Source organism: Furipterus horrens, unplaced genomic scaffold (genome assembly GCF_987537825.1).
Source record: "Furipterus horrens unplaced genomic scaffold, mFurHor1.1.pri manual_scaffold_10, whole genome shotgun sequence".
NCBI lineage: Eukaryota > Metazoa > Chordata > Mammalia > Chiroptera > Furipteridae > Furipterus > Furipterus horrens.
The window spans coordinates 96263704-96278701 of NW_028327180.1; the positions used below are offsets into that span (position 1 = coordinate 96263704).

At 49.2% G+C, this 14998-nt stretch overlaps 1 protein-coding gene across 1 annotated transcript in view; it reads left to right on the forward strand.

The window, feature by feature from the left end:
* Positions 1 to 14998, forward strand: part of DOCK2 (dedicator of cytokinesis 2) — a 348486-nt gene that overhangs the window by 42290 nt on the left and 291198 nt on the right. Inside the window, exons 9-14 of the mRNA XM_090288562.1 lie at positions 1362 to 1443; positions 6575 to 6710; positions 8302 to 8377; positions 9312 to 9388; positions 9878 to 10003; positions 11201 to 11325. Of these exons, the coding sequence (XP_090144688.1) occupies positions 1362 to 1443; positions 6575 to 6710; positions 8302 to 8377; positions 9312 to 9388; positions 9878 to 10003; positions 11201 to 11325 (622 nt within the window). The remainder of the gene's footprint in view (positions 1 to 1361; positions 1444 to 6574; positions 6711 to 8301; positions 8378 to 9311; positions 9389 to 9877; positions 10004 to 11200; positions 11326 to 14998) is intronic.

Sequence of the window (14998 nt, forward strand, 5' to 3'; positions counted from 1 at the left end):
ACTCTCATTAATCTTCTAGGGGTGAGTGGAGAGGGGGGGAGCAAGAAGTCAGGTAGAACAAATCACTAAAAAGAAGGCAGTTGCCCAGAACTCTGCTAAATTCTCATTCTGCCTTCTTTGGGTGACTCTGCTTTTGAGCTTTAGTTTGTTTTTTCCTAGTTCCAGATAACGAATATTTATTTAGTAGCAGCTATATGCCCCTGGATGGCATGAAAAACCTAATGACTTAACTTGACAAACGGTACTAAGCATCTCCTAAGTTAAAGAAGCGCTAGGCTTTGTCTGCTCGGCACGGTTAGACTGACCGGTGTGGACCGTACAGGGTAGCGTGTGGCTACCTGAAGATGTGAAATGATTAATGATCACATGTCAGCACCGTGTGACTGCCTCTCATAAGACCCTTAAATGGGTCTCAGTTAGCCATAGGGTCAAGCCAAAATTCCTGAATGGCCTTCAGGGCCTACATGGTCTGTCCTATGGGTAATTTTTCTCTTACCACTTTCCTAAGGGATCTGGTCTTCAGATGCATAAGCTTCATCCTGCCCCAGGGCGTTTGCTTGACACATTTCCCTTTCCAACTCTCTTTTCTTGACCCACTTTATTTACATGTCAGGTGCTCAACAAAGACTTCCCTGACCTCCCAGGCTAGGCCAGGCTCTCCTGATACACTTTCTCACCACATCCTGAGCTTTTCTTTTATAGCAAAATGGTGCGTAAATAGTTGTTACGACCCCATTTAAATGGTTACTGAAGTGTCTCTCAGATAATGGCTAGGGCCCTCTAGGTTCCATCACAGTGTGATGTTCCATTCAAGGAAACAGTCCTACATCCAAGGGACAATTTAAAATAATTCCAATCTTTATTCAGTCTCAAAAGGGGAAGTGGGATGGGAAGGTCGAATACATTTGGAGGGGCGTGCGGTGAAAGAAGAAAACTTTATTTAGTGCAAAATAGCTCAAGTGTGATAGAGCACAGCTGTGAGAACAGCCAGATGCATCCTCAATGTCCAGCAAATTGTACTAAAATCCTTTCCCCCTCATTCCTGTCCCTCAGTAACCTCACAGAGAATGCTGCTGCTCTTCAGACACATTAGGCAGCCGGGCCAGCACTTGCTTAGCAGATGAGGGAGGGAAAGAGGTCGTGAATATACACATTAGGGATCCCCTGCCGCTGCTAGTGTAATGTCTGTCCCCCTGATGGGACCGTGATTTCTTGGAGAGAGGGACCACGTCTGTCTCAAACACTCCCGTGTCCCCAGCAGCCAGCCGGGTGTGGGCCACACAGCAGTGGCTCGGTGGATATTGTTACTGAATGAATGTTGAACCCCTGGCAGTGACGGCTTGCCACTTCTCTTCCCCCAGCGAGAACTACCTGGTGCGGTGGGGCAGCAAGGGCTTCCCGAAGGAGATCGAGATGCTCAACAACCTGAAGGTGGTCTTCACGGTGGGTGCGCACTGCTCCTCGTTACCACGTTCCACGCCCACAGGGACGCGATCCTGGCGATGAGGCCTGGTCTGCGGAACTTCAGACCCAGTAAAAGGCACTGCGCGCCCCGTGGCAGCCGTTGGGAGGATGGATCTTCTCCGTCTCCCGCTTCCTCCCTCCCTGCCTATGTGTTTCTCACTCACCTGCACATGGAGAATTTGTGCAAAGCGCGGTGTAAGCAAGTGCAAACCGCTCCCAGCCACCATCTAGGTGAACCGGGTACAGCAGCTATGCAGATTTTCTGGTTAATTTATGGTTAACCTGAGTTCCTATATTTGGTTCAGGCCGAAAAACCCTTCTCAGATATATCAAGCGGGGGGTGGGGTGGGGGCTCCCTAAAACATGGGCTGCCTTGGTAAGTTGGGTATTCTGAACATAATTTAAGTCATAGATGACTAAAGATGTTACAGGTCATTATTCTAAATACCGATACTAACCGGGCAAGAAATGTTGAAATTAGCTGTTATTTGGATGACTTATCTTTGAGAGTGAACAGGCTTTTTCGCTTTGGAAAGGAGAAAGAGTGGAAGGAAGGAGGTGAGAGTTATGTCCTGCGGAGTCCCCTCTCTTGCCCGGTTCCCACAAGGTTGTGTTAAGGGTGTGATCTCAAAGCACCTAAGGACCTTGGTGCTGTTTTCAAGCTCCTTTGTGGAGAAGAGCATTTAGGGGATCTTTTACTGCGTTGCCTGTGATAGCAAAGGAAATTACTGAGGAGGAGCCAGGAAGGGATTGGGCACTGGCCATACTGATGAGTTGGAGCCAGGAGTGTCCGACATGCTAGATTAACCCACCTTGCTCTACAATAATTTCCCGTTCCAGCCCATTAAGTGCAATGACTTATGTCACAATTAGATAGGAGTGCAGCGGTTTTATTTTGTTTGTCATTTCCTAAAAAATGGGCCAGAGAAATAAGATCATATGTCCTAATTGCTTAGACAAAATTTTCTTGGCTTCTATAAATGTGCCTCAACCCTTGTTTATCTATTTTTAGTTAGAAGGAGGGGCCTATTTGTTTTCTTGGTAAATAGGAGAGTCCCGTGGGGCTTCCTGATTAAATCAGGAGACAGATGTTTCACGAGAGGGAGAGAGACAGGGAATCAATCACTGGTTCATTCTGCAGAGAACCGATTCATGATGTAAACACGCAGGAAAGGGCATCGGTAAATTTATGTCGCTCGGCATTAATGGGATCCTGCCCTCATGGAATTCCGCCTGTACCACCAGCTCTTCTTCCCACAGCAAATGAACTTGAGAGCCGTGGTTGGCTGGTTCCAAAGGCTGACACTTCCCTCCCTTGAACTGATGGGAGTCTTCATTCCGGGGCGAGGAAGGCCATGGTGCTCTAGCTTCTCTTATTGATTCAAGGGCTATTCAGTGAGTGTCTGCTGTGTGTAAGCTCTGTGCTAGTTGCTGGGGAGACGGCACCGAATAAGCTGATAGGCCCCCTGCTCTCCTGGCGTGACGGCGGTGATTCAGAAAAGAGGTAAATAAATAAATAAACAAGAGAAATGTCAGAAGGCACTCCATGCGATGTAGATCATTAAAACAGGGCAATGTGATGGGACTTACATTCCGTGGGGCGCTGATGTAATGTTTAAGTTAGAGATGAGGTAAGACTTGGCAGGCACTGCCTGCTGGCCTTATTTATCTTGTGTCTGGGTGTTGGCTCTTTGTAGTTTCCTCTCTGGGGGCACGGCCTGAGGAGCTGGCACGTGGGTATGTCAGGCTGGGCCGAAGGTGGGCTTCCCCTCTGTCTGCTTTATAAGTATTCCCCACCCGCCACCCCGACCCTTATACCTGTAGGAGGAGAGCAGCCTCCACCATGAGGTTTCCGAAGACCTTGCCCAGTTTGAGGGTCACTGCCAACACATAGGAAACAAGGCTGAGCAATGAAAGGAATCCTAATGACTTACTAGCTCAGGTGACATGGCTTTTGAGTTTCACTGCCCTGCCGCAGCTTCCCCAACACAGCTGAGTTATTAAAGCCGAAGTAAAATGGTGGGGAGACCCCACAGACGGGAGCCGAGCTCTGAGCGAGGGCTGCCTGTTCACACGCCCTTCAGAGAGTGACCCGTGCTCAGTCCTCTTGCTGAGCTTACGTGGCTAGATTCTCCAGGGCCAAGGGTCTCTGATGAGGCAGCTCACAGAGATCTCATGTCTTCCTCTGAGCAGAGAGAAGAGGGGTGAAATGGGAACTTACCTAGGAACCTTCCAGGTTCATCTAGTGCATTCGTTTCCAGGGCTGCCGTTAGACAGGGTGGCTTCAACAACAGGACTTCTTTTCTCACAGCTCTGGAGCCCCGAAGTCCAAGATCAGGTGTCTGCAGGGTTGGGTCTTTCGGAGGCCTCTCTCCTTGGCTGGTACCCCCTGTGTCTTCACGTGATCATCCTTTTGCGTGTCTGTGTCCCAGTCTCTCCTCTTCCTATAAAGACAGATTGGATTAGGGCCTAACCTAATGACATCCTATTAGATTAATCACCTCTTTTTTGTTAAAGGACTGATTTTTAAAATTAAATCAATGGAGGCGAATTAATCACCTGTTTCCAAATACAATTATGTTCTGGGTACTAGGAGGTTAGGACTCCAATATCTGAATTTGGTGTGTGTGTGTGGGGGGGTGGCATAATTTATAGCCCATAGCATCAAGGAAGAAACCTTTCAGGTGCCAGGGCCCTGTGGCTCTGGATAGCCTCTGAAAGATACCAGTTCAAAACTGAAAAATCCTTCGGGAAGAAGAGAAGTAATTAGGGATGAAAGTCATGATAAAGTAAGCAAGATCTGAGCTTTTAAGGATGGAAAGCCTTTGGCTATATAGAGGAATAAGCGGTAAGCAGTTCAGGTGGAGGTGTGGACAGGGGGCTTAGGAAAAAAGATCCAGACTTGAAAGTGAGCACAAAAGAAATCTTTGTGACAAAAATAGAGTACTTGCTTGCAGAGAAGAGTAGGGGATCAGTTGGATAGGACAGCTGGAAATATATTTTGTCTAGGACTTTCCACGTCAGCCTGGGAAGATTAGCACTAATAGGAGAGGAAATAGGGAACTGTTAACATCGTTGAGGGGAGAGAAATGAAATCATGAATGTGGTGTCTAAAGATGGCCCGTAGGGGACTTCTGGGTGGGTGGGAGGGAGGTGTCAGCCAGGCCAGGGAAGAGGCAGTCCCACCGCCTGGGTAATTGCGGCCTCAATCTCAGCGCCTATGGGCCGAGGCAGCGACTGCACATGAGTAGAGGGCCTTCCCTGGCCTGCAAGCCCCCTCTTCCCTAGCCCAGGGGCTTTGGGGAGTGGGAAAGCAGACATCCATCCCTCCAGCCGGTGAGAGGAGAGCCCGGGTATCAGTCCGCGTTCTCCGGAGAAACCAAACCAATAGGATAGATGGGCAGATCGATTTATTTTAAGGGTTTGGTTCACGTGATTATGGGGGCTGGCAAGTCTGAAATCTGTAAGGCTGGCCAGCAGGCTGAAGACCCAGGCAGCATTTCTATGCTATAGTCTTGAGGCAGAATTCCTACTTCTCTGGGAAACATCCCTTTTTGTCCTTAAGGGTTTCAGCTGATTGGATGAGGCCCACTTACATTATGCAAGGCAATCTTTTTTACCTAAAGTCAACTGACTCTAGAGGCTAATGAGACCTAAAATATACCTTCACAACACCATTTAGACTGGTGTGTGACCTAGCAACTAGGCACTGTAGCCTACCCAAGTGGATGCAAAAACTTAACCATCACAGCCTCCAGGCAGGAAGGCGTGGACCACGCTGGAGCCCTGTCTTTTTCCCAGAGACTCTGCATCCTTCCTTCCTTTCCCTCCCACACCAGCCACGGTGAGAGAGAGGCTGGGGCTGGCTGCTCTACCCAAGCCCTGGCTCTGATGGGAGCTGACAGGCTGCACCCAGTGCGTATGCCTGCATGAGGACTAACTCCGACGAGAAGCAGCTCTGCCCTAGGGGGATTGTGTCCAGGGCTCTCTGCTCTGATGCCCACAACATGCCCTGATGTTCCTTCTCCACCTGACTCCAGCCGGAAGGGTGTCCCAGTACCAGGGCAGTCAGATGCTGAGGTGGTCCCCGTGGGCTCTCCTCTCACGTGCCTTTCTGATGGTGAGAAAGATGTAGTGTGGTAGTTGGGATTATGGACTTTGGTGTCAGAGTGACTGGGCAGTGTCTCCAGGGACTAAAGGTATGACCTTGGGGAAGCTCCTTATCCTCTTTGTGTTTCAGTTTTCCCATCTATAAAATGGGATGCAGTAGTAGCCTCTACTTCTGAAAACTGGCAAGGCTCAAATAAGACAATGACATGAGACATTTAGCATGTGATTGAGACATGAATGTAGTTGATAAGTTTCAGTGTCCTTCCGGGCCCAGAGTGAGTGCACCTCCCTGTCCCCCTTGGAGGTGGCATGTTCCCACACCTTGCTTTGGTCAATGAAATGTAAACCAAAGGAATATGTATCTCTTGTGGGTGGAAGCTTTAAGTGATGTGCCAGGTTCCCTTCCTCCTGCTGGGGGACAGTGGAAGCACCCATGTGACAAGATCATCCATCAGCCAAGGGCCCAGAGTAAAGGAGTGAGCGGAGCACAGTCCCTACCTGTCTGCATTGGACCTGTAGCCTGAGCCAGAAGGAAATTTCTGTTGTGTTATTGATTCTGAGATGTTGGGCTTGTTTGATATCACAACAACCCTACCCTGAGTGACATACATACGTTAGGTGCTCAGTACATGGGAACTTAGGATTTTTTCCTCTTCCTTTTGCCTCGTCCTTGAGAAGTGCTGAGCAATGGGTCCATCGGCTGGCATGCAGGGAGTCCTGCCTCGATAACAGACATCGTACCTGAATCCATCTCTCCTGTCAGTTTGAAGTGGAAGCATTGGGATGCGACCCCAGAGTCCTGTTACCTGATTTCCTTTCCCACACAGACCATTCTCACCTGTGTGAAGTGGGTGTGATTGCTTGGGCTTCTACCCTCCCTGGGGCCAATTGTCGGGCTAGTCCATGTATATGTCCTCCAGAGCTTACTGTTGCTCAGTTCCCTTTTCTAATTCTATTCTTTAGATACCTGATGTGTAACTGTTCATTTCCTGTCCTACAGGATCTTGGAAACAAAGACCTCAACAGGGATAAAATTTACTTGATTTGTCAAATAGTTCGAGTTGGGAAGATGGATCTCAAGGATACCAATTCAAAGAAGTGCACGCAAGGGCTGAGGCGGCCCTTTGGGGTGGCAGGTAATGGCACACGGCACACCAGTAACTTGTGCCGGAGCGCACATTTTATACGTCTGCATTTTAAAGAGGATTTCTTTCCCTCTCCTCTTTGCACCCCCCCCCCCCACAAGTGTATGCCATACAGCTCCTAATACCTACATTTCTGGTGACTAAATAAAAGTAACTGGGGACTACATCAGATTTATGATGATGGCAGTGAATAATGGGGTCCTCGTGTCTGGAGCAGAGCCTTGGGAACAGGGCGCTGTCTGGGCAGTGGGCGCCTTGACGTCCCAGTGCAGAGAAAAAGGAAGGACAATACGAGTGGGATCTAATTGCGACGAGCAAATCGCTTTTTAAAAAATACTCAGGACTGCCAATGAAGCTACACAGAATGAATCAGCCACCACACCTCCGAGTTCCAGACGGAAGTGGACGTTGGGAGGGGTGGTTTGACCCGGCGAGGCTGCCTGAGGGCTGCGTCACTTTTCCATTTTCCTCCGAGCCTCCTCTCCCTGGGGTTTCCGAGGCTTCAGTCTTCTTGTCCCACATTCATGGTTTGTCTTACATTCCTCTATCCCTTGTACTGCTATTTACCTAACATTTTCCTTTAATTAACCCGCTTGATTCAAACGGAAGCGTATTTCTTCTTAAAAGACAGTGTAAATAGCTGTGGAAACGGCAATTGGGTACGCTATTTTTTATTGAAATATAAATTTCTAGTCGCGTACCACTTATAATCCCTGTGGACCATATCTAAACCCAGTGTTTCAGGTTCCTCACTTCAGCATACTCTGATTTTCTGTGACCACAAACCAGCTGGCTCTCAGCTAGTTCCCTGCACTGAGTGGAAGAACTCAGCTTATACTGCGCTGTTTTTTGTTCTTTTTTTCACCTGGCATTGTTGCTAGCTCGCTAGGCGATCTTGGGCATGCATTTTCCCCAGGGCCTTAGTTTCATTTTCTGAATAATGAGAGACTTGCATCTGGTTGGTCCACATCTGTGTTAAAATGCTCTGACTCTATCTGAGGGATACTCCTGACTCCTGGCTTTCCTCAGTGCCCCCCGCCCTCACCCCCGTCATCTCTATGTCCCCGCTCCAATGCAGTTCTTCACCTTGGTCTTAGGGACCTTGCGTGGCTGACGTAAGGAGAAGTTTCTGAGGATCCAGGGTCCGCGTGGAGTTGTAGGGGTCAAGGTTCCTGCAGTCATGTGTGTGCATAGGAGCCAGTGTATGAAAAGAGGGTTTGCAGGTCACACAGCGAGTCGCCACTCTCAGGTTTTGTAGGCACAGCGGGTGTGCGATGAATACGTGTCAGATCCAGAATGAATGGCTTCATGCCATCGTCACCGCCCCGACTCTTCCTTCTTGGCTTCTGCTCAACCACCTCCTCTCAGACGGTCCCGCGGCCTGCTGGTCCCCAGCCCGCTTTGCCCGGAGGTTCGCCTCGCACCACCTGTTGTGAGCACATCATGTGTGTCTTGTCTGACTCTGGCTCACTTGCCCTCCCAGGCTTTCCTAACCCTGCTTCCTGCCCTACAATCTCATCCCATTGCCATCCCTTCCCGGGGGCAGGAGGACTTAAACTGCACGTTTCTCTTCTTTTTCTAGTTATGGATATAACAGACATCATCAAGGGGAAAGCAGAGAGCGACGAAGAAAAGCAGCACTTCATTCCTTTCCACCCGTGAGAGATTCTCCACGTCTTTCCGTTCCCTTAAACTGCACTCTGTCTCAGCGAGAGCCGCCCGAGAGCAGGGCATGCTGGTTCTCTGAGCTGGTGTTAGCCCGGGGCGGGGGCTCCCCAGAGGAGGGCGGGCCCTTGAGACCAACCAGCTTTTCACCCATTCATTTATCAAATGTTATTTATTCAACAGACTTTGATTGAAGGCTGGCAGAGGGGTGGACTCGTTGCTAGGCACGGGGTTGGTGGGAGCGATGACCCAGATGAACATGGCCCTGTCTTCATGGTGTTTGTATTTGGGTGGGGAGTAAGGCAGGTAGTCAGCCAAAGGCGAAGGCATCGATTACAGCCACGATGGGGAGCGCACGGCTGTGAGGCAGCAGTGTATCGGGTGCGTGGGACAGGGAACCCTCACCTGGTTCTCGTGGGCAGAAACGCCCGCGACTGGAGAGGAGGGTAGTGAGGAAGGTAAAGGTCCTTTCCCTGCTCTGCACGGCGTCTGAGAGAAAGCAGGACCCCTGGTTTGAGGATGTGGTCCTTACTCTGTTACCCCGAGGACGGGCCAAGAAGAGGGGTGTTTGGTTACCGAAAGGGGGATCAGTGACTGGTTAAGGCATGAGATTGGGATTTAGCCGGAGCAGAAAAGTCTTTGCCACCTTGCTGAGAAGATCCTCATTTTAGGGACTTGGGCATCCCTCCTTCTGAAGAGTCTTCCTAGGAATAAAAAGTGGCCTCTGCCGGTGGCATTTGTTGGTATTTCCACATTCCAGAGCCACGTTGCTTCTTGATGACACGTGTGCTCTCTGTGGTGGCCCAGGCCGGCTCCCTTTGCACCGAAGGTGTAGGGAGCGTCTGGGTGACATTCCGGAGCATGTCGGGCCACAGGCTGGGGACCGCATGAGGTCATCCCGTGAGCATTTTGTGCTCTCTTTTCCAGGGTGACAGCGGAGAATGACTTCCTACACAGCCTGTTGGGCAAAGTCACAGCCTTCAAGGGAGACAGCGGAGGGCAAGGTAGGTGCTGTGCCAATGTGCCAAGCAGACGGGGCCTGTCTCTGGCTTGGGAGCCCTGCTTCTTTAACACACGGATCAAGAGTCTGAACCCCGGGAAAGCCAGCCTTCCTTCCAGAGAGACCAGTGCACAGAGCCAGAGGGTGTGAGCTATAGAAACGGAACCCACAGCTCTTGAAGCTGGGAGGCACACCCCAGTGCCCAAAGGAAGAGAGGAGCTCGCACATCCCAACCCCCTCCTCTGTGCCAGGCACTTTCCCACGCCGCCTGATTTGACTTCCTCCTTCCCACAGTTCTGTGAGGTCCATGGTGTCACCCCCACTTTATAAAGGCTAGGGGCTGAGACCGCCAGAAGTAACTGGTGGGATCTAAACCTAGACATGTCTGCTTCCGGTGTTCCCCTTCAGAAAGAGACCGAGGGGGAGCAGGGGGCAGGGGAGACTGAGGGACACCTTGCGGAAGCTGGCTCTTCACGCTGAGCCTCCCTTCCAGGCCTCTGGGTGACCATGAAGATGCTCGTGGGCGACATTGTTCAGATCCGCAAGGACTACCCACACCTGGTGGACAGGACCACCGTGGTGGCCCGGAAGCTGGGCTTCCCGGAGATCATCATGCCAGGTCAGCCTCTCCCCGGGGTGGGTGGCGGTCCAGCCGGTTGAATCCTTTCTTTGTACAGAACCAGTTCCTTCCTTTTCTACTGCTTTTCTCTAATTCTCCCTGAAGGTAGATATAAAAGTTGTTCTGTACATAAATGTTCTATGCATTCACATAATAAACACAAACGCATGGATATACGTATGCACCCCCACCCCACAAATGCAGTTGTATTTTATATGCTTTATGGGCCATTACTTTATGTACTTTATATAGTGTTGTGTGACTTACTTCATCACTTAATAATTTATCATGGGCATCCTTTCTACTTTACTACATATAGAATAAGTCCATTCTTTGGGGGCAGAATATTGTCATTCTCTTAAATTTTTAAAGTATCCTTTTATTACCAAAGGACTTCATGCTCATTGTAAAATGCTCAAATAGCTTGAAAAGATATAAAGAGAAGCATTAAAAGCTCCCTCAAATCTTTGTCTCCAGAAGTAACCACTGCTATTAACATTTTCCAAATGGGTCTGAAATACAAGGAAAACACCGAAGATTATATAAGGTTCTTTAGAAACTTCCCTCTTTGTTTTAAACCTGCGTCTTGGACTTGTGACCACAACCGCTCTCACCGACTTCTGTCCATGGTTACGCGGTGACCCATGGGGGAGCCGGTATTGTAATTCCTTCTTCTCTGCCTCACCTGAGACCCCAGTTTCTTGGGATTCCCCTTGGGATCTTCCATTCTTTTTGTCTGTCCTTCCTAGAGACCCTTCTGACCTCATCCCTGACCCTGTGTTCCTTGGACGCACGCGGTCACTCTGCTTCTGCGCAGTAAAAGATCTGCAAATGTCCACGGCTGGTACCAACAGGCCAAGATCAGTTCAGTCGGAGCTTTTCTTTGCCTTCCCAGAAGGTGTCACTAGAGGATGAAAATTAAGTGATGTTAATGGAGAGAACTAGGTGCATAATTTTGACCGTCCCCCCTCCCTTTTTGCAACTGGTTTTCCAGCGTTCCTTTATCCCCCTGGATCCCCACTTCTCCAGCCTCCCCCGTGAAGTTGAGGACCTTTTCCAAGCAGCTCTGATTTTAATTTCATTAACAGACACCAAGGTGGGGCATGTCCGCCCCCTGCCCCCTCCTCCTCGCCCTCTCGCCAGTGTCCCTCCAGCTGCGTGGACCCCAGCTCTTGTCTCTCTCTCCCTCTGCCTCAGGGGACGTCCGAAACGACATCTACATCACTCTCCTACAAGGCGACTTTGACAAGTACAACAAGACCACCCAGAGGAACGTGGAAGTGATCATGTGTGTGTGCGCGGAGGACGGCAAAACGCTGTCTGTAAGGAGCCCTGCTGCCGCCCTGTGGGACGAGGTCCCCCGGGCGCCGCTGCCCATAGAGATTTGCTTTCCCACCCCCGATCTGCTGTCTTCGGTGCCAGCTGCCTTGGGGCCGATGCTGAGCCGCGGGACCTACCCCTTTCAGCGTGGTTAGCCCCGTAGCCCGTAATAAGACCGCGTGGTGTCAGTTCTTTACACCAAAGCAGTTTTTTCCAACACCTGTTTCTTTCCTTTCACGATCCCTTCTTCTGTTTGTCTTTTTTTCCTTTCCTTTTTGCTCGGCCTCACCTTGTAGTTTAGCTGTTTTGGAGTTAAAATGTTGTTCTCACTGAAACATGGGCCAGTTTATTCAGGCCAAATTCACGGCAAGAAAAAGGATCAGTACAGAGCCTTGAGCTGGTGGAGACTCAGGATGGGTTCAAAAGAGACCCTCCCAACACTTAATCCAACTCCCCGCGCTCGGCCAGAAACTCTGGTGGAAAGCCTTATTCGTAAATTGGTCTCCAGAGGGCCGGCAGAGCGTTTTCAAGAATGCAAAGCACATTGCTATAAATATTTTTACAGCATATGTCCTGTACAATATTTGTCATGTGTGTTTCTATTTATTTACTTCTATTTCCTCCAAGGTTGTCAGCAGTTGTGTCCAGTGTGTGGGAGGATTTTGCGTCTCAATTTCCTCCTTTGAGAATACTTAGCTGAAAATGGCCTGGCTCTCAGCAGAAGTTTCAGCCTGGACAAATGCTCCTCCTGGGCCACAGTAGTACGGGCGTGTGAGTGGGGAGAAGTCATCTGCTCTGGCCTGGAGCCGGGGCTCAGGCAGATCTTGCGTCCTCTCCCCAAGCATAACCAGCGTTATAGAGGCATTGCAGTGTGCCAGGTAAATGCGGTGCATTACCATCATTATCCCCGTTTTTACCGGGGGAAGCCAAACCTTTGTCAGGTGAAACTTTGCGAGTATAAGTCAGAGAGGGGCTTTAATTCCAGGTTTTGGGCCCTCGTTTGCACTTCACTATAATGCCTGTGCACCTAAAAAATTATCCATTTCATTTCTCATTTTAAAATGAGGCCCATAACCAATTCCATCCTATCAGATTCTGGGGATTCATCATTATTTTTTAAATTTAAAGAAATCCCCACAATTGCCTCTCTTGTTCTTAAAGACTGGTGCCGTTAATTAATATGAACTTGAGAAAAATCCAAGCATTTAACTCACCGTCTTTTTATTGGAGTCCGGAACTTTTCTGAAAAATAAGTGAGAGACACGTTGCTCGAAGGAACGCATAGAGGGTTTTTATCTGAAAGACTGTCTGCATTTCACGAAAGCATAGACCATTGCCTTGAAGTTATTTTTATCCAGCTACCTGTTGGAGAACTTTTAAACTTCAGCTTCATTTTTAAAACACTGATGTGCTTGCCTTCAATGTCGTCGAAGGACAAAGGAGGAAGCAGCTCACAGGGAAGCAGGCATCCTATCTTGTGTGGGAACCATTCTTGCTTCTACCTCTGCTCCCTTTCCAAATCACTCCCCACCAGGTGGAACAGGTGCACTAATCCCAGATGACTGTATCGGCAGGTGTGGTGGGGGCTGAAGTTCAGAGGCAACGGCGGGTCGTGGTGATAATGAGCAGTTTCATCCATTAGGGAAGCTGTGGGGGAGTTCAGTTGACTGACTATTGAAAATTGCTAAGGAAGTCTGTGGGAGGCTTTCCTTTCTCTCTCTGCAGACATAAATATTGCTGCCTAATTAAGTGAGTGTCAGGCAGCACCCTTGAACATTCGGCACTCCCGTTTGATACTGGTGGGCTCCCGTGGGAACAGTCCCGCTTAGGCACATTGGCTTCTCCTCCTGCCCCAGGTGCGCACTGTTGTTGGCAAAGCGGGGCCAGAGGATGGAGGTGGTTATATTTGTCCTTGGTTCTCTTTGGGGTCTCAACAACATTGTCAGGAAGGGCCATAGCAGAGAAGCTAACAGGGTGGGCTCTGGTATCAAGCAGAAAGGCTTTAGATCCAAGCCCCTCCTATTAGCTGTGTGATCTTGGGCAAGTTTATATGTGTATAAAAGGAATAATGATCTCTTTCTCATGGGGTTGCAGGTTAACCAAAATAGTAGGTGTACGGCACCTGGCACGCAGTAAGTACCTGGTAACGGCAAGGAGGATAACAGTGAGAGAAGGCAGACTTACTATGGGGTGAAGCCCTGGGCAGGAAGTGAGGGCGTTCAAGCGGGCAGTGCAATGTGATTGCCTGAAGCAAGTTTAAGGAGAATCAGAAAGGCTCAGAAGCCAGGCTGAGAAACCTCTGCTCTTGTGAGACCAGCTAGCTGAAGCCGGTGGAGGTAGGGCGTGGGGGGCGGTGTGGTGTAGTGGTTCAGGCTATGCCCTCCGGGGCCAGGCAGCCAGGCTCAAAGCCACAGCTCAGCCCAGATTAGCAGGATGACCTTGAACAAGTTACATAATGTCTCTATACCTAAGATTCTCTGTCTGGAAATGAGACCAGCGGTGGCACCTTACTGTTGTGAATATCAAATGAGGTAATCTACATAATAGGTGTTCATTACAGTTAACTCTCTCCACTGGAAAGGCAGAGCAGGCTCCAGGCTGGATTCCTGCCTTGGGGGAGCTAATCCATGTCTCCGCAGGAGGGGGCCTTACAGGTGTAGAACCCTTTCTGACTCAAAATGCATTCTCATCACGGTGCCATCTGCTCCTCAGGTGATTCCTACCAGGGAAACAGGGCCTGTGTTAGGAGCCCAGTTTTCCTCCTGCTGAAGTGTGTCTGCCAAGGCTAAGTCAGCATTAATCCTCCAGGCTTCCTGATTCCGGCTCAGATTTCCTTCAACTGACCTGAAGCCAACCAGAAGCTCTTAACTGTTAATTGGGGGCCATGGGGGTAGGCAGTGGGGAGAATTATTAAACAGGCTTACTTGAGACATACACAAATCTGTATTTTCCCTAAAACTGGGCTTAGTCCATGATCATGATACTCTCTAGACACACTTGGTAATACTTTATCTCCAAAATGCTGAGGGTCTTAGGCCTTTCTCAGAATAACGCTGAGACTCTTCTCCAGCCTTAGGCAATCAGAAATTTCCGTCGTCAGGATGGTTGCGTGGCAGTCAGTTGCCTGCCATGCAGCAATTTTACTTTCACCAGAGATAGATGTGCATTTTCAGATTTTATAAGCTAGATGGGGATTCACTGGAGCCATAGAAACTCTTAAGCCCATAAATGTCACTAGATATAAATCTTGGGAGGCCAGAAGGCATCTGGGCTCTTCTAAAAGGAACACTGGACAAAGATAAGAGGGTCTGAGACGTAGTCCGGCTCTTCTACTTTTGGGGCCAGTGACTTAATCTCTCAGGGCTTCAGTTTACTCGGCTGTGAAATGGGGGTAATGATGGTAATCATGAGGGGCGACGAGGGTTGACTTAAGTGAGGTAGTGCATGTAAAGGGCTTAGCATAACACTAGACGAAAGGCATTCTCTTAACTGTGAGAAAACCCTGGAAGTATGTCTTCAGTTTACTGCCTCAAGAATTTCTGAAAACCTTCATCCCAGTGAAACCAGGCGAGTTGGGTGTCTTTCCTTATTTCTAGTCACTGGTTATCCTTGTTTTTTTTTTTTTTTTATAAGGACATAACTATATTCTTATTTTCAAATAGATTCTTTCCCTGT